Here is a 23,466-nt window from a genome sequence, read left to right as displayed (position 1 = left end):
AATGAATACACGACGACGTCATGAAAGGTGGAGTCTTTAAGACCTTCTCTTCTTTGCTGGTCTCTTAGTACTCTTTGCTTCTTTCTTATCCGATCTGTGCACCTGGTCAATACCACGTTTCTACAGCTTGCTCAGAATTTGCATTCATCCAACAGCATGCTAACGCACCTTCCCCTTCGGTTGTAGCAATTGATTTGTCTCTGCCTCCTTCTCAATCAACCCTAGAAGTGTATGACACCGTCTCTGTAGTTCTTGCGGTGAACGGCTTTTGAGGAACCAATCAAAACGGAACACCGGAAATTCCGTGATGTCCTTTTTGATCTTCTCGTACACGTCATCCGATCGCATCCCATAGTGCCACAGTCGAAAGAGAAGATACCGGTCTTCTTCCTCACTGTACACTCTCCCTTTGGCCTGGGGGTAAACGATTTCCAGTTCCTGCATAGGATATCTGACGGTTTTCATTTTGTTATCCAGTAGTGTTTCAAGCGCATCGCGTTTAGATCTCTTGCTTTCGCCTTCAACAATACGCGCGTGGACTCGTTCATAATCTTACAGTCACAGAAAATAAGCAAAGGGAAGGTATTATTAACACAAAAATCCACGTACCAGGAAGCGCTTTCCATTTCTTTTCAAAGACTTTATAGTACTTGGCAATCTCCTCGGGACTCTTATCCTGGATGTCGGTGGCATACACTTCGGGTCGCTGACCCCTACGTCGGGCCATGTGTCACTACAACGTAGAAAAGATTTTCGAGACTCAAGAAACGTACCAGCCATAATTTTCCAGTGCCTTGATGAACTGTTGGTATTCACGCCGGCCCCAGGATTGGAAACCCTGAGCAGCATAAGCTTCTTTCTGCGCAATCTCGACTTCGGTAAGAGGTTCGGCTGTGATTTAAGTGTTCAACTGTTACGATCATACGTCATGAAGGCACTGAATTCAATCGTACCTGTATCGATAAATTCCTGCGCCGCTTGTCTCTCCTCCAACGTCTCAGGAGTGTCCTCCGGTCCTGAAGGCTCTCTCAAAGTCGCACTAATACCATTCAATCGCTGAAGAGCACATATTAAGTAGCTGCTTTATGCAAAACACGTCGTACCTTGTGAACAGCCAATTCTCGCTCTTGCAGTTCGGCTAATTGAGGCGGGAAGAATTGGAAATCTTGGCTGAATGCCAGGACGGAGACATGAGATTATACTGAGGGCTGGCGATGGTGAAAAGACGTACATCGCAATCTGCTTGGGGGCGCGCGGAAGTTTTGGCCCTTTGTCAGGTTTTGAAGGCCCTGCTCGAAGCGTGTCCTTGAAGTAGCTGTCAACTGAGTAGTTTGATTTACGCTCCCGCTTCGAAAGAGAGGAAAGTAGACTAAGACCCAAATTCTTTCGCTGTTGAAACTTTCATCAGCACACATGAACTCATATTCTGATGAGAATACTTACCCCGCTGCGGAAATCCTCGCCCTCCCACTGCTGAACAGAAGCTTCAGATTTAAAGTTGCTGAGATCCTCGAAATTTAGACCCTCGTATTTACTGTTCAACTCCACGGTACGCTCTTCACCGCGCTGAATAATGGCATCAATGTCTTCGGTGAAAAGTGCCCTAAGCAGTGCATTCTGGTCAAAAATACTAAAGTCATGTTCAGATAGTTTACTCACTCGTCAGACCCAGATGAATTTATGATCTTCTCAGCTCCGTGGGCAATCATTTCCAATAATTCATCCTTATTAGCAGCTATTGCCCCCCTAAGTCATCCTGAGTCAGACTTGTGGATTATTAAAAACATACCTTTGGTCTGTTGCGAGCGGCCCTGTTGGATTACAAGCTGATCTAATCGCAGTTTCTGAGCTGCACGTTCCAACATCCTTTCTTCGACGCTGCCCTCAGTAATAAAGCGAAAAACATAAACCTGCTTTGTTTGACCAATACGATGTGCGCGGTCCATGGCCTGGAGATCGGCTTGAGGGTTCCTAAAATACAATGATGGCGTCAACTCCACAGGCGTACAGACGAGGGTCATACCAGTCACTGTCGTAAAGAACAACGATGTCCGCGGTAGTTAAGTTGATACCAAGGCCCCCAGCGCGAGTAGTCAGCAAGAATATAAATTTCTCACTGCCTGGTTTATTGTAATCGTCAATGGCTAGCACTCGATCGTCATGAGCCGTGTTTCCGTCAATACGACAATACTCTGGTGTAGAATACGTCAGTGCAATTTCTCTGCATGAAAGATATGCTTACGATATTGCCTGAAGTGACAGTAATCCTCCAATATGTCCAGCACACGGCTCATTTGACTGAAAATCAGAACACGAGAACCCTTTGATTTCATAGATGCCAGTAATTTATCAAGGATGACCATTTTACCGGAATTTTGTATCAGGTGTTCATCGGTCGTGTAAGGAGGGCCTGGTTCCTATGTTAGATGTCTATATTAGCTGTATGATGTAAAACCATAGACATGAATCTCACAGCGCCATCGAAAAGGTAAGGATGGCATGTCACTTTCCGCAGCTAAGAGATAATGAGTGTCTGGCGCTGAGCCAGATATGCAAAACTGCCAACCTGCATCACCATGTTCATCAGTCTAGTCTTGCCTTCTTTCTTGCCAGTGAGCCCTATAGCATTATCTAAGCTGACCGAAAAACAAAATTTGGTAGTGGACAGACCGTTCACAGCATCGATATCCTTTTCTAAGACAGACCTGTACCATTTGCGCTGCATTTCCGTCAGGCCCACGTAGATATTGATCTCCTTTTCTAGAAACACAATCAGTGTCAAATTGCAAAGGAGAGCCAAGAACTGACTAGGCAGAAGATTCTTCTCCACGTCAGACTTAACGCGTCTCAGCAAGAAGGGCCGCAGAATTTTATGCAGAGCTTCGACAACCCTCTTGCTTTTCTCCTCCTCCTCGTCGGTACCAGCTGAATCCTTATGTAAGAAACTGTCTAGGTCTTTGTAGTTGACGAAAATTTCGGGACAAATAAAGTTAAGAAGAGCGAACAACTCTTTCAAATTGTTCTGCAGGGGGGTTCCAGTAATCAGCATACGCCCGCGAGACGTGAATGCTCGGACAATCTGTGATAAGATGGAGTCTACGTTCTTGATCCTATGAGCTTCGTCGATGACAATATATTCGAAGGAAAATTTTTTGAGCGCCGACTTCTCGATGAGACAAATTTCATATGAGGTGATGCAAACCTCAAAATCTTGTGGGATTAGGCAATTCATGATGATATTACTCCGCTCCTCCTTGGTGCCGGTGAGGACGACAGCCTTGACATCGGGGGTCCATTGTTCGAATTCACGTTGCCAGTTTTGCAATGTGGATTTAGGAACAACAACCAAATGTGGGCCAGAGATGTCACGGTAGTGTTTGAGATAGGACAGGAAGGAGATGGTCTGTAGTGTTTTCCCGAGACCCTTAACAGCAAAGTAAATGAATGAAAAAACGAACGTGAGATGACAACACTCACCATTTCATCTGCCAGTATACCATTTAAGCCATTATGATGTAAAGACACCATCCAGTTGAGTCCTTGCAGTTGATATCCGCGCATAGTGCCATTGATGACTGATCAAGGGTTAGGTGTCCAGCCTCTCAAACGTACGAGGAGCTCACAGATAGGGGACTCTTCAAACACGAAAGGTTGGTCATTTCCATCGGCAGCAGCCTCCCCGTCCTTCAATAGTTCTTCGTCCTCCTCCTTTTCGGACCGACGGTGACGGGTGTTATCGCTGAACAAGAGTCATTGTGAGTTGAGGATAGGAAATACTGAACAAAGACTCACGCGAGTTTCTTGCGACCTCGTCCTTTTGGCTTGGGCTGTGCGTCCAGCATTGCAGCGTATTCGGGATCGCGTGCTCTCTGAAGATACAGTAAAGAAGTATCCACCAGTCAGGGCGTAATTGTTTTACCTTGATGTCTACAAAGTGCTTGAAAAGCTCCGTCTGCCCTAAGAGGTACGTGTATCGTTTCACGGCGTCCGAAATCTATTATACCTTAAGAGAATGAACCTGCGAATGAGAACGCAACTCGCCTTTGCTTTGTCCATCTCCTTGCGCTGGGCCTGTAGTTTACCTTCCGCGTCCGCTTTTATTTGCTTCCTCTTACTTTTGTTGTCCAACGGGGGGTTCTACACTTATTTAGAAAGGAAGAGGAAACAACAGATTAGCATACCACATTTTCTTCTCCCTGCTCAGCGTTTGTATCGCCATCATACTCACTCTCTATACCTTGGCTGTGCTGCGCGACGTCATCACTAGTAGGCTTGCCGAAGGCGCGCTTAACTTACCTGGCGCGAAACAATGTTGCTTGGAACAACGTCGCTTAGAATGTCCTCGTCCATGCCAGCAGATAAGGACTACAGAGTGGAAGTGAGATTGTGAACATAATGCTGCAAGACTGAGCATACCGCCATCTGATGTCAAGCCGGTTGGCTGTGGAAAAAGAAACTAAGGTGCGTTAATGAGCGACGCGGTGTGACGGTGACAACACGCGACGGTCCGAGACAAACAACACCACATCTATCCTCCTCCATCATGGACAAGACCAAGTCCAAGCTAGCTTCCTCCAATTTGTCCCATTTTTTCGACAATGAAGAAGACGAATCTTCGTTCCCAGTGCGATGCATAGGGCCATTTTTCTTCTGTTTCACGCTTACCAACAATAAATAGTCTAAGACAGTCGATGACGCAAAAGTGAACCAGTACACCTCTGGAAAGTTGAAGAAATCACGCCGGGAGAAAGAGCAAGAGGCTGCAGAGGCAAAGAAACGAGAAGAAGAAGTCAACGCCGCCAAAGCCTATGCTGAATTTTTGGATGCATTTGAAGGCGATGACAGGAAAACTCGCTCAACCTTCGTCAAGGCAGGTACGGCGGCAGGGGCAGAACATACCTATGGCCACCCAACTACCGCGTCGGAGCGGAGATCTCATGGAAGGAATAAGGTCAGGTTTATCATTTCTTTCTGCTGGTATGGGGGTTTTCATTCTTTTCAGTCTCTCTCGCCGCCAAGCACAGCTCCTCCTAAGCCCAAGGGGAAGCGTGCAATGGATTCCTTCCTTGAAGAAATCAAAAGGTCAGTGCTGCCGGTACTCCGTTAAAATGCCTTATCATTCTAGAACAGGGAGCAAGCCGAACGCGAAGCAAGATATTCTCGTCACGGTAGTTAAAGTTATATTATGGAGCATTGCCAGTGATGCTGACGACTTACTAGCTCACGGACATGGTCGATCCGTTACTGCTCTTGCAGGTGCGTCTCAAGCGGTTGAGAGATAATGTATTGCTAAAAGCAAAGCAGCCTACGACGGACAGAGTGGGAGTAAAGATAGGGGTGATCCACAGGTATTAACATCCATCAAACCTCTTCATTTTATCAATTCTTTCGTCTTCCAGACCTCGAATGTTTTCGTGGCAAATTTGCCGCCTCATGTTACCGAACAAAGTCTAGGCGTCTTCTTTGCACGCATTGGACCTGTAGGATCGGTATGATATGAATGCGCGCGCGATTCTATGTCTTATCGTATATTTCTCAGGTCAAAATAATGTGGCCCCGTACCGATGCTACTGTGGGTCCGGGTGCCGATATGACAGCGTCTAGGCGAACCAAAAACAGCGGACTAAGTGGTTTTGTATCATTCATGAGAAGGAAGGATGCAGAAGAAGCCTTGCGTGAGCTTGATGGCTTTGACTGGGGCGGCTCTATTCTTAGAGTGGGTTGGAGCAAAGCTGTGCCCGTCGCGGCGAAGCCGATGTATGGCGAGTGTATATCTAGCCTGCTAAACGTTGCCCCCGTCTTTACTGTCTTTATCATCTCCAGTCTCAAATCTTCGCAAAACTCGCAGTCGAAGTCGCTCAAAGGAAAGAGGACACGGAGCAGATTTTCGCGATAGATCCTCTCGGCGGTCGCGAAGTTCATCATGGAATCGCAGTCGATCCAGATCCCCTCGCCAGATGCGGTCCTACAGTCGCACACGACGTTCTCATTCCCGTTCCCGTAGTCCATCAGCTCGGCGTCGTTCGAACAGCCCATCCTATCGCGGTCATATAGACGAGAGTGAAGCTGTGACGGACACGTTTATACGAGCTGTCGTCGCCGAGATCAAAGGCCAAGGCAGTGAGTATGAAAAGAATCTTCGGTCGCGGGAACAAAACAATCCAAAATACGCATTCCTTCGCCCAGACGTAGGTCTCATTGGACTCAGTATCTGCTCCGCCTAATTGGAGCCCTCTATTAGCATCGACGTCATGAATACTATCTCGATTTATTGCAAGATCAGCGTGAAATGTCACCCGAATTCATTGACGATGTACGGGGCATCCCAGTAGCAAAGTTTGACATCTAAATCAATGCATTCATACAGGGATATAACTCAGTTTATTCGACCGATTCCGCAGAAGATTCAGAACGTGAAAGAGTACGCAAAACTGTGCTTGGCAAGTTTGCACGAAAGCGATTCGAAGCAATGCTTCGAGCGTTGACAGGCAAAAGAGGTGAAATCGCCCGTTGTATGGCGTTTAGCCTTGAGCACGCAGAAGCGGCGCACGAGGTTAGTCTAGGTGAATTTTCGCTTCATGGTCCTCTAATTGACTACAGTCGCCTTAGGTTGCCGATATTATCATTGCCTCCTTACTTGTCGACAGTACCCCGGTGCCTCGAAAAGTCGCGCGTTTGTATTTGATATGTGATATCCTACACAACTCTGCATCCTCCGTACCCAGCGCCTGGAAATTTCGTCAAGAGTTTCAATCTAGGCTAGGGATCGTTTTCGACCATCTCGCCAATATCTATCACTCATTTCCGGGACGAATCACGGCAGAGACGTTCAAAAAGCAGATCACTACGGTGGTCGATATCTGGGATGACTGGATCGTATTTCCTGCAGAGTATACTGGGGAGCTTAGATCCCGGCTAGAAGGTGCTGTCAAGTCAACATTGATACCATCTGCAGACAAAAGCGAAACCCAGGACACCGGGCCCTCATTCAGCTCCAAATTCAAAACAAGCACTTTCCACCTTGCGTCTGCTGATGCGGTGAAAGGAGACATTGAACAGGATGATGAGCCTATGGATCTTGACAACGACGATGCCCACGGAACAGATGAGGATGTCGATGGCGAGCCGATGGACACTATCGATGGTGACCCAATGGACGATGTTGACGGTGAACCTATAGTAGACCACATGGACAAGTCGCTAGGGGTCACTGTTGATGACGATCTTGATGGTGTACCACTGGATAATTCAGATGGTGTGGACAGTGTAGATGGTGTTCCTTTGGAAGATGTATAGGGACAAATAGCACAACAACTTCAGTCACAGCTGGCTCCTTATGAATAGTGTTTTATTCCAACATCATAACTACGTTCCAATTATCCACTTAAATATCCAGTAATGTAGAGGGCTCAAGAGTGCCGACGTTGTGATCGACCTGAAGGGGTTGAGGACATTTTCAGAATTGCATCTTTAGCCGCGATTATGTCAGTTTCAGAACCTGAGATATTGGATGTCAATAGCAATGAGACGATATTGACATCCAGACTCACCAATGATGACAATCGTATTGTTCTCTCTACTAACAGTAATATCGGCACCTGTTTCTTTGCGAAGACGAGCGACATTGGCGCCTTTGGACCCGACAATTCTTGGGAACATAGAGCGGTCACGCAAAGTGAGGAATCCGACCGACGTCATTTGTGCAGCAGCATTCACAGCGTCAGTAATTAGCTGACGTGCTTTGTCTAACGCAGCTAGATCTTGGGCTTTGAGAGTCCAAGCCGAGTCTCCCTCTTCTACGTTCTGATAGTTGGGAACGACCTCCCAAACAGAATCAGACGTAGCATCCTCTTCTGTGTCTGCATCAATCCGAGCACTAGAGGCATCTGCATCAGCCGGTGACGGACGAACGGGAACAGCAGATTGCTGGGGCTGAACCGACTGATTAACCTGTACTCCGAACGTGCGAAGAGTTCGGAAGAATTGACCTTGCTGAGAGATAACATAATGGTATTTGAGAGGAACATTCACAGTATCAGTCACTCCCTCAGGAACAGCAGGTTTTACCAATGTCTTGAAAATCTATGAGTAGCCTTGACCACGATGAGGATAAAAATGAATCTACCTTCAGTTCCTCAACAGCTTTTTCACAGGCTGCCCGCGAACCAGAAACTTTAACGAGATTTCCAGGATCTGCATCGGCAAACTCTAACGCATTCTCAGGCTCGCCAAATTGTCCATATGAGCGAGAGCCAGGGAATTGGATATGTACGTTATGCTTGTTCTGCATCTTGTTCAGATTTTGTCCCCCACGACCAATAAGAGCACGATGCTGAGCCGCTGGAATGTCGACAGCCAAAACAACACGGTCCCGCAGAGCGGCGACCGCCTTTTCCAATTCCGCCTTGACCTTATTAACCAACTTCTGTTCACCGCGAAGGCGGACTTCGTCAGAAGGTTCGCCCTGTCGGGGGCTATTCAAATCGGTTTTAGTACGTTTCTTCGGCAGGTAAGATACCCTCACAATCTGATGAGACCGGCAAGAACCTTAGGGTCTGAGGGACCACCGCAACGAGCAACCAATTCTTTGAGGCCTTGACCACCACTACCAATAAGAGTACGATGGAACCTGCTTTCTACGACGATGGTGGCATTGCATTCCTCTGCAATCTGGTCGACGATGGCCAGGATAGTAGCCTTGGCCGCAGCTACTGCCTTCTTTGTCCCTCTGACGGTGATGTTGGTGACGGAGGAATCATCAGAAGCCTTATCGACATCGATCTGAGCGTCAGTATTATCCTTGATCTCATTGATGGATGCACCTCCGCGTCCAAGGATTCGAGCAACGGAACGAGTAGGCACAGTGAACTTAAGAACGTTATTCGATTCCCTCTCGAATTCCAGGGCCTAAAAAATGAGCATCATGATTCTAAAGGATAGTGCTGGACATACTTCGAGCAATTCAGCCTTGGCGCCAGCAACGCCTTTCTTGCCGCCTTTCACAAGGACTTCATCCGACTTCAGCTGTTCACGGGTCTTAGCTTCACCATTCTCAGTATTCTGCCGAGGGAAGGTGATTTTGACGGAATACTTCTCCTCGAGTCGAATGGCATATTTGCCGCTTTGACCAATCAATGAAGAATGGTATTGGTTTGGAATCTTGAGCACTTCCGAAGTTTCGTCGGCCTGGACATGGGCTGTAGTGCGTCCAAAATCAAAGGAGGGAGCACTCACAATGCGCTCCAGCTGAGTGAGAATCCGTTTTTTTGCCTCCTCAACATTCTCCTTCCTGCCGGTGATCTTACAAAGACATAAGATTTAGACAATATGCCCAATGGCACTACTCACAGTGACTTTAGACTTGTGATGGACGCCCTTCTTTTTCTTGCTACTTTCTTTGTCCTTCTCGTCATCGTCTGAAACGTCTACTTTCACACCAAGTTGGTCGCGGAGTTTGTTAACGCCGGCACCTTGGGCACCAACAATGCGCCCAACAAACTCTCTTTCAATGTCAAATTCGGTGGACTGGACATAACATCAGGTGGGCTGGGGTAAAGTTGCTGGTAATATATGCACATACATAACTGTTCACAATTTCGTCGTTCTTGGCATTTTCCACAATCTTCAGGATCTCCTTGACGGCTCGGTCGACGTCTGCACTTGCCCCACGGACAAGGATAACATCTTCGCCCGATGGATCTGCAGCATCGGCGCCGACCTTGATAGAGAGTGTCTTATCCTCCCCGATGATACTGAGTTTATTTTGAGATCAATTGACGGTCATGCGAGGTTGAGAAGCTTAAACACGTACGCATTGAGAGTGGTGCCACCTTGACCAACGACGGATTCATGCCAACGCTTAGCTACAGAAACGACTTCACTCTTGACATCAGCCGCATCTTTTGCCATCTTCAGCAGCTCCTTAGACACGTCGTCCAAATGCTTTCTTTTCTCGTCCGGAGAAGGTGATGCAGACGGCGATAGTGGATCATATACCAAGAGAACTGAAGACTGTTCCATGACCTCGCCAGGGAAATATACCGAAACGTTGTGGACATCATGGAACTGCTTGATTCTGTAGAAAGTACTTAATAAATCTCCCAAAAATGAAGATGTTCGTACTTCTTGGCATTCTTCCCCATTATGATGCGATGGACAAGCCAATCAATAGTGACTTCAAGAGTAGCGCCAATCAGTTTTCCAATCAGTTCCGAAACTTGCCTGACAACTACATCGACGGCAGACTTGTCACCGACAAGGTCGATCGTCAAAGATTGAGCCTTGTCAATGGCAGCCAAGGATGGCGTATAGACCGATACATTCGGATTGGCTGTCATGAGCGTCTTGGGGTAGTTGATACGTGTCATATACGTCAAAAGTTGTCGTGATGTTGCAATGGGTCCAGGGAGCGGGAATTCATGTATATATTTCGAGTTTGCCTGCTCAATGACCGCAGCGACACCACCCGCTAGATCATTGGGATCACCCCAGACAGTGATCTCGTCACTGGGTTCATCCGGCTTTGCAATGATCACAGCGCACTTGCTTTTCGTCATTACCTCTTGGGCCGCTGCGTCGGTGAGTAAACGGTGCTGGCGTTTGGGCAAGGACATTTTCAGAGAAGTCAATGCAGCTTTGAAGTTAACGATGGTAGCCCTGATCGTTTCGACGACACGTCCAACGGCTTCACGATCACCGCTGACGGTAATTTCGCGATCCACAATATTCAGCATCAACTTGATTTCCTCGCCCTCTGCCGCGGCTTCAAACTGAGCTTCTCGAGCGGTGACAAATGGGAGGATGTGGACGGGGATGTCGCGAACGCGTTGCGTAGTCTTCGAAGTCTTTGAGGAGATGATCTGCTTCAAAAGAGCCTCTGCCTCGTAAGCCAAGGGCTGAGGACCAACCAGAGTAACCGGGACGAGAAGCTCCTCTTCTTCATCGTCTTGAGAAGGGGTAGCTTTGCTTGACGAGTTGCCGTTAACATGCCCATTGCCATGTGGAAAGGCAAGCGCGTCCCTTCGGGGTATGTCGACCCTTACACTCGTTTGATCACGGATTTGTTTCAGCGTCGCACCTAGATAAGAGTGTGAGTAGCTAGCGTATGCGAATAAAATTTGTTCATACCCTTAGGCCCGATGATGCTAGCGATCGTCGAGGCTGGAGCTTGAATGACACGTGTAATCTGGAACCAGAAAGCGTGAACGGAGGATGACAGATGGATGTATGAGACATACCACCGGACTGAGAAGAGCAAGGAGGCTCCTCTTGGCCTTGTCGAGTTCCTTCTGAGTGTCGGCCTTGATGTGAAATGTGGTCTGACGAGTACGCTCGTTGCGAGATGCATCCAGCTTAACTTTGTACTTGGTCATAACCTGCCTCAGGACCTCACCAAGGGTCGGGGGCTTTTGATCCTTTCTAGAAGCGGTCAACTCGATGGCAGCGAGGGTGAAAGAGTCAGTAAAGACGGGCTGCCTAGCGACATTGGGCTTGATGCGAGGACCGGCGTCTGCTCCCCATACTGACTTTGGAGCAGAAGCAGCTGATGGAGATGCAGACGCAAGAGAAGGAAAGGCCGTCTGGGAATCAGTGTCCAACTGGGTGACAGGAGCCTGAGTCCTAAGCCTAGCTGGGGACTCTACAAGAGAAGGGAATGGGTCTGGGGTGCCTTCGAGCTCGTGCCTCCTCTAAATATGATAGTAGAATGAAACACAGAAAATTCGCAAGACAGAAGGATAACACACCTGGAGGTCAGCGGCAGAGAAGGCCATTACGGATGTCCGAAGTACGAAAAGCCCTTGACGGAAAAAGACCAAGGCGACGAGCGATTGACCCGTGCGCCAGTAATACAGCCAAGCAACGGCTGTCGGAAAGTGATGGTGAAAGGGAAAGGTTGATTCCCACCACCGTGCGACTTTTTGCGCCCGAGCCCTGACGTGACTGCAGGGTCTCTTGCAGGCAGACCATACATTTGCATTATAGCTGAGCTCCAGATTGGCTTGATACTGCTGCACTATCTGCTATATAAAAGACGGGTACCGGTAGCGAAGGGTAGACGGCCAGGGAGTAAGTATATGCGCATGGCTTGAAGGGGGATTTGCTATAGAAGAGTGGTAAAAATGGTACTAAATGTTTGTAACTAGGCGCGCGTTGATCTGACCTGGAGGAACAGGTATGCATGTCGGGTCTGAGTTGGTGGTGGCTTACTGAGACGCCGAGCTCGAGGCTGATCGAGAACAGCTCACGTGGTTCTTTCTCCTACGTGTAAGATGTGACATCCAGCACACTGGCAGCATATTATCCTTCTTCTCCGGCGTCACCTTGGACTGTATATCTACAAATTACCTCTTCCCCGCCGGCGCTGTATCATCTCCAATGGATCGTCTTTGTCGTGCCCTTCGTGTCGCTCTCATATTGCAAGCTTTCCTGCTCCCATCTACAACCGCAAGTTCCATCTTGTCCGAAAGCCTGACAAAGAGCGCCAAGGTTCAGAATGTCCACAGTGTTCTTGAATACCAGCCTGTGAAGGAGACGTCTTGCGAGAATGCGTCTGTATGACATGTTTCTCTAGCTCCAGCAACCATTTCTCATTTTTCGGGATAAAGCCGACCGGCCCCATAGACACAACTTTATGCGACTATGAAACAGTCGAAAGCGTAAATGAGGATCTGTTTGAGAATCTTCACGGATTAGTTGCAACGCCATTCTTCAAGTATTTCCAGGTAAGGTCTCCCAATCCAGCCAAAAAGAATAGGCTCTTTAATGATAACCAGGCAGACTTGTACCGCGACTGTCCATTCTGGGATGACTACGGATCGTGTAGTGATCCGGGATGCGCTATCACTTCTATAGATGAGGTCAGTTCCTCGGCATTTTGCTGTCTTCGTCATCTCTAACGAAATTATTCAAGAGCCTAATACCAGAAAAGTGGAGAGTAACCGTCCTAAGTAAAGCCATCCCTGTAGAGGACGTATGTTATCGTCTTGCCTGTCATATCCGTAGCGCTGACGATGCATCGCCTAGCTTCATGCACTGCCTGGCTGCTATCACCGTGATTCGGATTATTGTTTTCTGGATGACAATACAGGTGAAGATAGGCACATTACCTTGTTCTCTAATCATTTATATTTCTGTTGGCAGGAGGGGAATATTACGATCTTTCACTGATACCTGAGCGTTATACAGGATATTCTGGTGCAGGTGCAGGGGGAGTCTGGAGTGCTGTCTATCGAGAGAACTGTTTTGGTCTTTCTAAATCTGCCATCAGACCGGGAAAACCGTCTACTGCGGTTCCAGATACTCTCGCAAGCCAGCCCAATGAAGGTAGCAACGACCAGTGCTTGGAAAAGAGGGTGTATTATAAGATCGTGTCTGGTATGTACTGTTACCCAACCGTCACACATCCATTAACGCGCAGCAGGCCTACACGCATCTATATCGACTCACATCTGTCTGGAGTATCTTAATCAGACTACTGGTGAATGGGTACGCCTCTCTCTCTTGCTCATTTTTCTGCGTATTGAGTTTATGTCCTAGGGTCCTAATCTCCAATGCTTTGTAAATCGGGTCGCTGCTTACCCTGAGAGGTTACAATACATCTACTTCAACACGGTCCTTCTTCTCCGCGCAGTAGCTAGACTTGGCCCCTACCTTTCAGCTTATGACTACTGTTCAACGGGAAATCATGAAGACGATTTGGAGACGAAAGCGAAACTGGCCAACGTTCTCTCTATAGCTCAACGCGCTGGGAAGTTTGACGAATCGGTCCTATTCCGAGGTGACAACGCTAATGTGAGTAACTGATTGTCATGTTGTCTCCGTGTATCAGCAACCAACAATGATTAGGCCGTAAGAGAGGAATTCAAAACCCATTTCCGGAACGTGACCCGCATTATGGATTGCATTGGCTGTGATAAATGCCGACTTTGGGGTAAAGTACAAACCACCGGTGTTGCCACGGCTCTCAAGATCCTCTTCGAGATGGATGATAAGGCACTCGAGTTCGTCTTTTATATCTAATAGCTCTTCATCCGCTTACATAGTTTCAAGCCCGGACGCAAACTCCAACTTGCTTCAGCGATCGGAGGTTGTTGCGTTGATAAACACGCTGCACCGTTTCAGTGAAAGCTTGAATGCTGCCAATATCTTCCGGGGTATGTGGCAAGACATCAGTCACACTGAGTCGCAGCAGGATATCATTCGGGAAGTCGAAAATGTGCCCCATCATGTGGGTAATATAATCCAAGCATCGGCTTACACACCTGACCGAATTTTGCAGCCACGACCGTCGCCAGGGATCGGTCACGAATGGAAAGGCACCATGTTTGAAGAAGTACGCATGCGGTTCATGTCACTATTTAGGGTGTGTAAGGAAAGCACGGCTGAGTGTGTAGGAGTGTTGCTACGGTTCTGGATGCGAGGTCTGAGCGCAATTTCTTCAGTGTTCGCCCCATCTGGCAAAGAACACGGACCAGGTCAGTATGTAGAACTGTAGGTTCATCATAGGGATAATTTATATCCAAATGGATAATAATAAGTTAAGTAATATTAGGAGGCTCAGGGGGACATCAACGTTGATGCAACTGCGGATTAGTCATCTAAAGGGAATCCCTTGAAGCACTGCCCAGCGTTAGCAAGCCCATCGTCGCGGTCGTCTTTCATGAGCCGCATCCAGCTATGATCATCCTTGAAGAAGCTGACCAGCAGGCTAAACTTGATTCTTCCGTCGCTGGCCCGACTTTGCGCTTCCCAGACAGGGCCGTGGGCCGCTCTTCATCGCCTCTACCCGACTACGAAACGTCCCAAGCACAACACACCCTTACTACTACCCCCAAGTCCCTCCACAGCAAAGTCGATGCTCGGTTTTGGCGAGCTACATTATATGCCCTTGTCATCTATGTTGTTCTTTCTGTGGCGATTGGCGTCCCCTGGATAGTGACGGTGCGTCTGCTCCCGGATCATTCCATTCGCTTCGCTCATTTTCCTTCAGCGTCTTTCCAAGAAACATAGAGGAGGCCCTCCAGGCGGACCATGGTCCAATGATGATGGCTCTATATCTCCTCAAAACCTCGCCAATAACGGTATCTTGTCCTTAGAGACTCTGGGGTGTAATTCATGGGATACAATAGAGGACGACCCATTACACTCATTATTTTCTGCCAGGTGTGTCTCTTTTCCTGGATGGGATCCAATTTCTAACACAGCTTCACAGTACTTCTCATACCCTATCACCATCCGGCTCATTTTCGATTCGCTCTAATGTTTCCCACGAAGCTAATGACGCCGCTGGTATTGCTGGAAATCTTACAGTGGATATCAACCCAGATCCGTCAGCGAAAGATGTTCTGCTCCTGGTTTCCTTACAATCCTCAAGTCTTCAACTTCGTCAGAGCACCCATATATGCTTTGCAGATGTAGGAAGCGACAGAGGTGCTTCTCTTTATGTATGTATTCTATGTGTTCCGCCCTTTTCCTAACTCACGTTTGTTCATCGAACATCATTAGGTCCCTAGCCGCTTGGGTGGTAATGATTCCTTATCTGTTTCCATCACCCTTCTTTTCCCTCAGACGCCTTCCCCAATTAATATCGATTACCTGGCAACCTACCTTCCTATGTTCACTCAAGTCTTTGGAGATTTCGGTGACAATCTTTCGTTTACCAAAGTCAGCATCGAGGGGGCATCTATGGGTATTACTTGCGATGTGAGTCATCCCTACCTAGTTGGTTAGGAAGAGCGTTAAGTCCGCCTCAGTTTATGCAAGCACCAAAGATAATCGTGAAAAATACCCTTGCATCTATAACTGGCACGTTCAATGCTTCGGAGCGCCTAATGCTTGACAATGTTGGAGGGTAAGTGGAATTCCTGGCTTGCGATTGTTTGCTCATGCCTCGACTTTTCAGTCCTATCTATGCAAATATAACACTGGTACAAGATAAAGATCGACATCAACCTACATTTCTCTCTTTGGATACGGGGAACAGGTCTGTTCCTCTCATCTCCATTTTAGTGTTGGCTGAACTTTTCATAGTGAAATTAATGCTAGTGTTATACTTCTGGCACCAGATCGATATAACGACCCTTTAAATTTCATCGGCAGTGTCAAAAATTTCAATGGCCCGCTCACGCTGACTGTTTCCCACGACCCAACCACCCCCCCGGTATCACTAGACCTCCATGTACAGAATGCTCAGGCGGAATCGAATGTCACCCTCGACTCCAAGTACATAGGTTTGTTCGATGTACAAACCAAGCTTGCTTCCGTTGCTGTAAAGGAAAGCCAGATAGATCCTTCCTGGGATCCTTTAGGCGAAAATCGGTACAGGCAGTGTGTGTACGACCAATCTAGCTTCAATAGAGTCCGGGGATGGATAGGATGGGGCCAAAGACCCACCGGCTGGAAGCCGAGAGAAGGTCGAGTCGAGGTTGTGTCGTCATTGAGTCCCATACACTTGCACCTCTCAGGTCCATCTGATGGGGCATCATGACAAGGGGTTATGTGTAATAACAGGCATCCGCATATATTCCACTTGTATTTTATCTCTGGCAATCTACTACATATAATAGCAGTACATATACTTTTGGACAAAGTTTACCTTTGATACATACTCCGAGATCCAAAAAAGCAACCGACCTCAGCAGTGAGGGCAATCGCCGGCGTATCACATTCTTACCTGCCGGATGCGACGGTGCTGGCTTGCTAATAGTAAGAGACGATCGAATTTCTCTGCGATTGCGTGATTCTGAGCATTATAGTGTTATAAGCAAAAAATTCCAATAATGCCATCGATTTCTGTGTCGACGGTTCATAACTTACAGTGTCCCATTCTTCTTCTGTTGCTGCAAAACGGCCAGTCATGTCCAATACTCCTCACGGTGGTGTCCTTAAAGTGAGCATAACTATCCTTATCTCTGGTGGTTGCACCTTACGATACCCCCATTTAAAGGACCTCGTCACTAGAGATGCTGCGATTTCCCATAAACTAAAGGAAGAGGCGGAGACCTTGCCTGAGCTTGTGCTGACTGAGGTAGAAGATCCTTCATCCACGACTTCTCCTTACCGATAACGTCCTCTCCAAGCGACAATTATGTGATTTAGAGCTCATCACCAATGGCGGGTTCAGTCCTCTAGAGGGTTTCATGACCGAAAAAGATTACCAAAGGTTGGTTTCTGCATTTCGCTTTGTTGACTGACTGATCGTATTTTAATAGTGTTGTCGACACACTTCGCCTGGCAAGCGGGGTCTTGTTTCCGATACCTATTACTTTAGATGTTTCCGGCGAAGTCATTAGCCGTCTGTCCATTCAACCTGGTGCTAGGCTTAGTCTACGAGACCCTCGAGATGAAGAACCACTCGCGATTATAACAGGTCTGTCTTTAGCCTTTTAAGATTTTCGTCGCAGGTGTGTACTGAAATTTGACATGAACGATAAGTCGAGGACATCTATAAACCTGACCGCGTCAAGGAGGCAGCACAAGTCTTTGGTGCCGATGATCCTGCTCATCCATCCGTCAGTTATCTTCGGAGACGTGTGCAGGATTTCTACATTGGTGGCAAACTTCAAGCGATCCAAGCCCCCGCACATTTCGATTATGTTGCGCTGCGATGTTCGTCCCCCTATCCGTTATGTAGATTCGCTATTGATCGTTCATCATGTAGATACACCTGCTGAGTTGCGTTCTCATTTCAAAAAATTGTCCTGGAGGAAAGTAGTAGCTTTCCAGACCCGTAATCCTATGCATCGCGCCCACCGGGAGCTCACTGTACGTGCGGCCCGGCAAAGACAAGCGGTACGAGCTTCACGCTGCTTGTCATGACAGCTCATATAATACCTTTATATCAGAACGTTTTGATTCACCCTGTCGTTGGTTTGACGAAACCTGGAGATGTTGATCACTATACCAGGGTTCGAGTGTACGAGGCCATTATGGCCAAGTATCCAAACGGAATGGGCCACCTTGCCTTACTCCCTCTTGTATGTGTCCTATCCAAGTGGCATACTTCTGACTTACAATCGGACAGGCAATGCGAATGGCTGGTCCTCGAGAAGCTGTATGGCACGCCATCATCCGTAAAAATTTTGGCGCAACACATTTCATTGTCGGACGCGACCATGCTGGACCTGGCAAGAACTCACAAGGAAAGGATTTCTATGGACCTTACGACGCTCAGGATCTCGTCACCAAATACCATGAAGAACTCCAGATAGAAATGGTACCATTCCAGCAAATGACATACTTGCCCTCGACAGATGAATACCAACCAGCCGACGAAGTTCCAAAGGGTGTTCAAACCCTCGATATTTCAGGCACCGAACTTCGCAGACGTCTTAAAACTGGTGCACCAATTCCTGACTGGTTCAGCTATGAGTGAACTTCCTTCTTCTTCGTTCATCGTATCTCCGCTAATGGGTGTTCTAGCGCCGTTGTTAAGACTCTGCGAGAAAGCTATCCCCCTCGAAATCAGCAAGGATTCGTTTTGCTTTTGACGGGGCTGCATAATTCCGGAAAGAACAAGATCGCCAAGGCCCTACAAGTATCACTGAATGAACAAGGCGGCCGCAGTGTTTCTCTACTTTTGGGTGAAAATGTGAAGCAGGAAGGGTCATCAGGTTCGCACTTCTTACCTCGAGGAGTTGTAACTTCTTCTCATTACAGGTTCTGTAGAAATAGGGTTCACTGAAGCACAACGACACGAAAACACAGAGAGAATCGCTTTTGTTGCTGCAGAGTTAGCTCGAGCCGGCGCCGCTGTTATCGCTGCACCTATTGCATCGCGGGAGCGTACCCGACAAGCAGCCAAAGATACCATCATACATTCTGGCGGTGCCGGTGGTAACTTCTTCTTGATCCACGTGGCCACTCCTCTTGAGCATTGCGAAAGGACTGATAGGAGAGGTGTTTATGCCAGAGCTCGTCGTGGCGAAATTGTTGGTTTCCCTGGTGTGGATCAGGAATACGAGACGCCGTTGGGAGCCGATTTGACAGTGAATGTCGTGTCACAAAGTGTACCCGAAATCGTTCACAGTAGGTCTTGTTACACTTGCCCACTTTCATCTTTGTTTGACATGAACTATAGGCATTGTCTTACTGTTAGAAACGAACTCGCTAATATAAACTGTTCAAGATGTATTCTAGTTGTACAAGTGTATTACCTGCACTTTGCGCTGAAGAGTGGGAGAAAGTACGGATTGATTTCTTTGAGAAACCGGTGGCAATAGCATGGCAGGGAATTAGCACCAGCCGTCAATCAATGGTGTTAGCAGTAGATAGTATGCAGTCTGGACCGAGAGAATCAGCAAAATAAAACAAAACAAGACAAGACAACGCGTCGCGTCACTGCGGCTGCCATCCTGCCCTTGACCTACAGTCTTCACTGTCACAGTATCCCTTCACTTCATTGAGTGCGATGACGACGCATATTGGTATCCTTCCAGCAGGCAAGGTGTTTGGACTTCCAGTGGTTCCCTATTATATAACGGTGACGCAGCAGATATATTACAAGCTATAGCTCTGGGCGGCCCAAGTGACAGCATACTCCCTCCAAGCCGTTTCATTCGTCTGCTACATCCAAGAACTGGTCATTGGCTTTAACACGCTTCCTGCAGCGTTTTCTCATTTGATCTCTCAGGGTTGCCTTGTCTTTTTCTCTCTTACAACCAATCACCGCAGGCAACACAAATCCTTGAAGTGCAAGGTGTTTCACCTATAAACGCTCGTTCGTGGACCTTGGGTGAGGAAGTTATATCAGGCAAGATGTCCATTTAGTACATAGAATATTTTCACTCATAAAAACTTGCCAGATGGAAAGCTGTTAATCCTGACACCCATCGACCCAGCGTTCTTATTGATACCAATTCTGAAATCTACGATGCCTGTGGGTTGCTTGACGATTCTTCTATGCGATTCTCACTAGGACCCTAGACCGATGGTACGTCTGGCAGCTTTCGCCCCGCTGACGATATATTCGAAGACGCGATATCCAAGCTATCTGGAGAGTCAAACGACGTTGTTCCAGTCGTTGATATCACATCGTTTGTGGAGATGGATTGTGCTAGGAGAGCTCTTCGACGTGTCTGCGAAATGAAAGGGGAGTTTTGTTTGTTTCCTTCGCAGTGTTGACGCTCTGACGTGGCGTTGGGTAGAAGTGGCCTCAAATATTACAGTTTACAGATTTTCATCTGCCAAGGTTGTCGACTATGTCCGCAAGAAGGTAGACCACATGTCTTCTTTCCCGGTGATTGAGATGTCTCGCAGTATCACCAGAAATTTAGCTAAAGATGGGCTCTTCGACGATGGAAGAGAAGTGTTGCTAGCAGGTCTGTCCCAAGTCAATTTACAGAATGCGCCACGTAAAGCTCATACATCCAGCGGCCAAGATGAAAATCGCCTGTGACCTCATCTGTCAGTATCTGCCACCGCCCGAGTCTGCGTCTCTTCTAGCATCCTACGAGTAGGGCTGTTGTCGTTTTGTCTTGCCATGATTGACACAAAGTTCCAGTTTCGCTGACCTTACTGCCTTCATGAAGCAGCTAGAAGAGGAAAACTTGACGACGATAGCCAACTCGGGAAAGGGCACAAAAACCCTAAAAGAAACTAATGGTGACAAGAAACGTAAAATAACTAAGGGTTCTCAGGGAGTGGAGAAACTAAAGAAAGCAAATGTGAAAGGAATGGCTAAGCTATCAACTTTTTTTTTACAAAAAAAGCTATAGCATGATTGCAAATCAGGATCTCGGTACAGCGTCCTTCCATGAGGCCATTTGTATTGATATAATGATACTACAGACTCCATCTTCGTTGAATAACTTAAATACTACAGATAATGGACCGAGCGATAGAAGGCAAGCGGGGGCCATCACTTTCGCTCCGTCTAGTCGTCAGAGTTGACATCTCCCTTTAAAAATCTGGCGAAGACAGTTTGTGCAACTTCAGGTTGATATGCTGGCATGGAATGCCCAGCTTCAAAGACTCGGCTACATGTAATGTATAAGAACGGGAGGAGCATTGACGATAATAACGACATACATGAATGTCAGATTCGTGTCGACAACAGTTTTATATTGACCAACAATCTCTCCGTTGATAGTCAATGCCGATAGAGATGTCTCATTGAATACGGAACGACCCGGCCAATCCATCGAGGCAATGCACTCTTGAATACCCAGCCAGTTGGCTCTACAAACATTAGACACAGGTTAGACTGCTTTGCAAGCACTTACTTCATATCTGCATCTCCGCCCTAAATAGAGAACTTACATTTAGCCTCGATTTTCACGGCATTGTTCAGGGACCCACCCAGATCAAGAGCTTGACTTTTCCCTCGCTTGCAATTTCCGCCAGATTAGATAGAAAAGAACGACCTGTTTCTCCACTGCGGGAAAAGCGGGACTTGACACTGTCATCGCATTGATCGTACGACCCTTGAGCGCCGATCAGATCGAGTACGTCTTGGTCGTCGAGATAATCGAGGTAGAACGTTGGAGGGACAACATCGTCCGCGGGGGTCGAGGAATTCTGTCGCAAATCGTTAGGGTCTCTGTCTCCAACCGTGGGGTTGAACACGTCATGAGTCTGGGAAGAGCATTACTTGCATTATTTAATGAAGGAGGTATATCATCGAGGAATTAGCGTACGCAGGAAACAATAGCATCGTGACAAGTGTCGGCATCGCCATCATCATAGCAGTTTTGTAGAGCAGGTAGACAAGTTTCATTGTAGGCCGTTGCCACTTCCATTAAGACAGAAGTATTGACGAGCGGTCCATAGGACGGAGCATTTCTTGCATATTCGACTGAAGCCCGCATCTGGATTAAAGGATCGTATTTACCGCTTCCGACGAAAGTATGTAAGAACCAGAAGAATGCGAGGACGGAATCACTCACTCATTGATGAGCAATTTTGAGACTTCTATTTGAGTTCCATTGATCTCGCCGCTATCAATTTTGGCATTTTGTGAATGGAAGTACTGTGTAAAGACAGGACCAAAGCGAGCGCCATAGGACTCTGTTGCAATGATAAATCTGTGAAACAGAATTATATTAAACCGGAAGGGGGCCGCACGAATCAAAACCGTACTCTCTGCCTTCGAACTTGCTGAATTTTTCGTGAGCAAATAGGATCTGGAATGCTTGCCACATGAAGTCAGCCGCTTGATCTGTCGAATTAACCAAGGTCGATCCTCTGGAAAAACCCGCGCCAAAAGGTTGATCGATGTAGATCACTGTATAACAAAACATTAGGAAAAGGAAGGGTAATTATAAAGACAAAACTCTCTGTTGCTGAAGTTATTCCAGCTGTAGGGATTATAAACGGTCTCTGCGCTATCGTTGACTGTGCACGGTCCATTTTCTGTGAAGTAAGTATGAGCGATTGTCACTCCAAGTCATCTAAGTGAAAGGTACAGCACTCACCTTGGAAAAGCCCAATCATAGCCGAACACCCTGGGCCGCCGTTCAGCCATAGAGTCAAAGGTTTGGTGTCCGGATCGTCTCGAGCCTCAAAAAACCAGAACCAAAACGCGTCGTCGCTGTCGTCGGATATGTTTATGTATCCTGACACTTGGGAAACGCCATCTGTCGTTTCGCATACGCCAGAGTTAGACGTCAAGGAGAGTGATTGGGCAAGGGCTGGTGAGACTACCAACCCGGTAGTAAGTAATAATAGAGGCAGGAGGGTAGACATGAGGGACTGACGAAGAAGGAGATGGGGTTTGGAGCTTATATATTCTTGAAAGATTTTAAAGATGATGCCCGTGGCATCGTACCTGATATCACCAGACTACAAGATACAGACTGAGCACGCCGCAGCGCGAGTCGGTCGTAGTCCCCATGTGTTGACAGAAAGTGCCCTACATGCATTACGAAGATTCGGATCAGACAATTGCGGGATAGAGCACTGTACATCTGTAACACTTTCTGATGACTAGTGAAATTGGAATGAGCAAATCATTTTATGATGAAGGTGAGAACGCACCCCGGTAAGAGAGTAAAGGGAGTCAGGGCCATTGGCAGGCGATATACTTGTCAGGCAGACCTCAGAAGAGCTTTCATACATCAGCTTAACACATGCATATCTGTACGTTACTGTCATTAATTAACGCGAATGTCGCTTTCAGAATGTTGTTCTTAGGTTCTTGAGGCTTCTTGGTCCTTGAAGTCTTAGAGTACCAACACGTGTCCTCGGACAGGTCCGCCGATCGCGACGCGTTAGATATTTGCTCTTATTTGCTGAGCTCCTCTGCTTTTCAATTTCCGCCGACCACCTCCAACCATCGCTGTTCTCCGCCATCAACGACTGCAGCATCCGGCCAGCAACGCTGGTAATCCTTGTCCGCGTTAATGGCTGATGATCGACTATATGTCGACCGTGCCGTTCAAACGGACTCTGCCGTGCCTCCGCCGTCTTCACCAACCTCTTCGCCACCTGCAGTTCCTATATTCCAATCAGAACTAAGCGCATATACCG

At 47.4% G+C, this 23,466-nt stretch overlaps 9 protein-coding genes across 9 annotated transcripts; 6 read left to right on the top strand and 3 right to left on the bottom strand.

Annotated features, from left to right (window-relative positions):
• Positions 1-10: 10 nt before the first annotated feature.
• On the bottom strand, positions 11-4,490 carry BT62DRAFT_931753 (SNF2 family DNA-dependent ATPase). Its single transcript, XM_043186194.1, has 24 exons — positions 4,417-4,490; positions 4,297-4,365; positions 4,182-4,247; positions 4,042-4,137; positions 3,920-3,994; positions 3,793-3,869; positions 3,624-3,739; positions 3,478-3,575; positions 2,809-3,424; positions 2,671-2,760; positions 2,567-2,619; positions 2,474-2,515; positions 2,243-2,417; positions 2,024-2,192; positions 1,790-1,971; positions 1,660-1,735; positions 1,444-1,603; positions 1,232-1,389; positions 1,104-1,170; positions 954-1,056; positions 774-891; positions 610-713; positions 169-551; positions 11-120 (listed from the first exon to the last, which is right to left on the bottom strand). The coding sequence occupies exons 4-24, from the start codon at positions 4,054-4,056 to the stop codon at positions 37-39; spliced, it is 2,961 nt and encodes a 986-aa protein (XP_043039805.1). The 5' UTR covers positions 4,057-4,137; positions 4,182-4,247; positions 4,297-4,365; positions 4,417-4,490; the 3' UTR covers positions 11-36.
• Positions 4,417-7,389, top strand: BT62DRAFT_109685 (uncharacterized protein). The gene is made up of 12 exons (XM_043179721.1): positions 4,417-4,624; positions 4,679-4,951; positions 5,003-5,082; positions 5,131-5,168; positions 5,221-5,256; positions 5,305-5,348; positions 5,400-5,489; positions 5,540-5,762; positions 5,824-6,188; positions 6,242-6,313; positions 6,368-6,553; positions 6,610-7,389. Exons 1-12 carry the CDS (start codon positions 4,544-4,546, stop codon positions 7,294-7,296), a joined length of 2,175 nt encoding a protein of 724 aa, XP_043039804.1. The 5' UTR covers positions 4,417-4,543; the 3' UTR covers positions 7,297-7,389.
• On the bottom strand, positions 7,297-11,903 carry BT62DRAFT_986860 (uncharacterized protein). Its single transcript, XM_043190026.1, has 13 exons — positions 11,745-11,903; positions 11,238-11,687; positions 11,128-11,185; positions 10,123-11,077; positions 9,812-10,075; positions 9,581-9,752; positions 9,349-9,525; positions 9,235-9,300; positions 8,953-9,186; positions 8,525-8,907; positions 8,126-8,474; positions 7,551-8,073; positions 7,297-7,498 (listed from the first exon to the last, which is right to left on the bottom strand). Exons 1-13 carry the CDS (start codon positions 11,769-11,771, stop codon positions 7,410-7,412), a joined length of 3,747 nt encoding a protein of 1,248 aa, XP_043039803.1. The 5' UTR covers positions 11,772-11,903; the 3' UTR covers positions 7,297-7,409.
• Positions 11,904-12,375: 472 nt separating this feature from the next.
• Positions 12,376-14,494, top strand: BT62DRAFT_980599 (endoplasmic oxidoreductin; the record flags this gene model as incomplete). Its single annotated transcript, XM_043189529.1, has 11 exons — positions 12,376-12,552; positions 12,606-12,722; positions 12,774-12,857; positions 12,911-12,970; positions 13,024-13,087; positions 13,141-13,374; positions 13,421-13,485; positions 13,537-13,791; positions 13,846-14,000; positions 14,050-14,227; positions 14,279-14,494. The coding sequence occupies 11 exons, from the start codon at positions 12,376-12,378 to the stop codon at positions 14,492-14,494; spliced, it is 1,605 nt and encodes a 534-aa protein (XP_043039802.1).
• A 91-nt stretch (positions 14,495-14,585) lies between these two features.
• Positions 14,586-15,497, top strand: BT62DRAFT_110769 (uncharacterized protein). Its single transcript, XM_043179724.1, has 3 exons — positions 14,586-14,940; positions 14,990-15,441; position 15,497. The coding sequence occupies exons 1-2, from the start codon at positions 14,677-14,679 to the stop codon at positions 15,257-15,259; spliced, it is 534 nt and encodes a 177-aa protein (XP_043039801.1). The 5' UTR covers positions 14,586-14,676; the 3' UTR covers positions 15,260-15,441; position 15,497.
• Positions 15,406-16,688, top strand: BT62DRAFT_109965 (uncharacterized protein). The gene is made up of 5 exons (XM_043179722.1): positions 15,406-15,443; positions 15,505-15,702; positions 15,753-15,850; positions 15,902-15,982; positions 16,045-16,688. Exons 2-5 carry the CDS (start codon positions 15,613-15,615, stop codon positions 16,484-16,486), a joined length of 711 nt encoding a protein of 236 aa, XP_043039800.1. The 5' UTR covers positions 15,406-15,443; positions 15,505-15,612; the 3' UTR covers positions 16,487-16,688.
• On the top strand, positions 16,595-19,314 carry BT62DRAFT_949104 (ATP-sulfurylase). The gene is made up of 12 exons (XM_043188092.1): positions 16,595-16,704; positions 16,755-16,888; positions 16,946-17,026; positions 17,079-17,161; positions 17,211-17,368; positions 17,434-17,607; positions 17,660-17,790; positions 17,844-17,975; positions 18,023-18,369; positions 18,421-18,611; positions 18,667-19,026; positions 19,079-19,314. Exons 2-12 carry the CDS (start codon positions 16,856-16,858, stop codon positions 19,114-19,116), a joined length of 1,728 nt encoding a protein of 575 aa, XP_043039799.1. The 5' UTR covers positions 16,595-16,704; positions 16,755-16,855; the 3' UTR covers positions 19,117-19,314.
• A 17-nt stretch (positions 19,315-19,331) lies between these two features.
• On the top strand, positions 19,332-20,860 carry BT62DRAFT_931747 (uncharacterized protein). The gene is made up of 8 exons (XM_043186193.1): positions 19,332-19,439; positions 19,493-19,579; positions 19,631-19,750; positions 19,803-19,876; positions 19,924-20,089; positions 20,145-20,318; positions 20,371-20,452; positions 20,501-20,860. Exons 1-8 carry the CDS (start codon positions 19,409-19,411, stop codon positions 20,712-20,714), a joined length of 948 nt encoding a protein of 315 aa, XP_043039798.1. The 5' UTR covers positions 19,332-19,408; the 3' UTR covers positions 20,715-20,860.
• Positions 20,861-20,872: 12 nt separating this feature from the next.
• On the bottom strand, positions 20,873-22,683 carry BT62DRAFT_980597 (alpha/beta-hydrolase; the record flags this gene model as incomplete). Its single annotated transcript, XM_043189528.1, has 9 exons — positions 20,873-20,975; positions 21,028-21,177; positions 21,222-21,241; positions 21,298-21,573; positions 21,636-21,831; positions 21,885-22,022; positions 22,078-22,222; positions 22,267-22,350; positions 22,413-22,683. 9 exons carry the CDS (start codon positions 22,681-22,683, stop codon positions 20,873-20,875), a joined length of 1,383 nt encoding a protein of 460 aa, XP_043039797.1.
• Positions 22,684-23,466: the final 783 nt, after the last annotated feature.

The sequence above is a fragment of the Guyanagaster necrorhizus genome, assembly GCF_019112545.1.
Source record: "Guyanagaster necrorhizus MCA 3950 unplaced genomic scaffold BT62scaffold_12, whole genome shotgun sequence".
NCBI classification, from domain to species: domain Eukaryota; kingdom Fungi; phylum Basidiomycota; class Agaricomycetes; order Agaricales; family Physalacriaceae; genus Guyanagaster; species Guyanagaster necrorhizus.
Note: the sequence above shows the minus strand (reverse complement) of the source record. Positions and strands in the feature narration are given on the sequence as shown.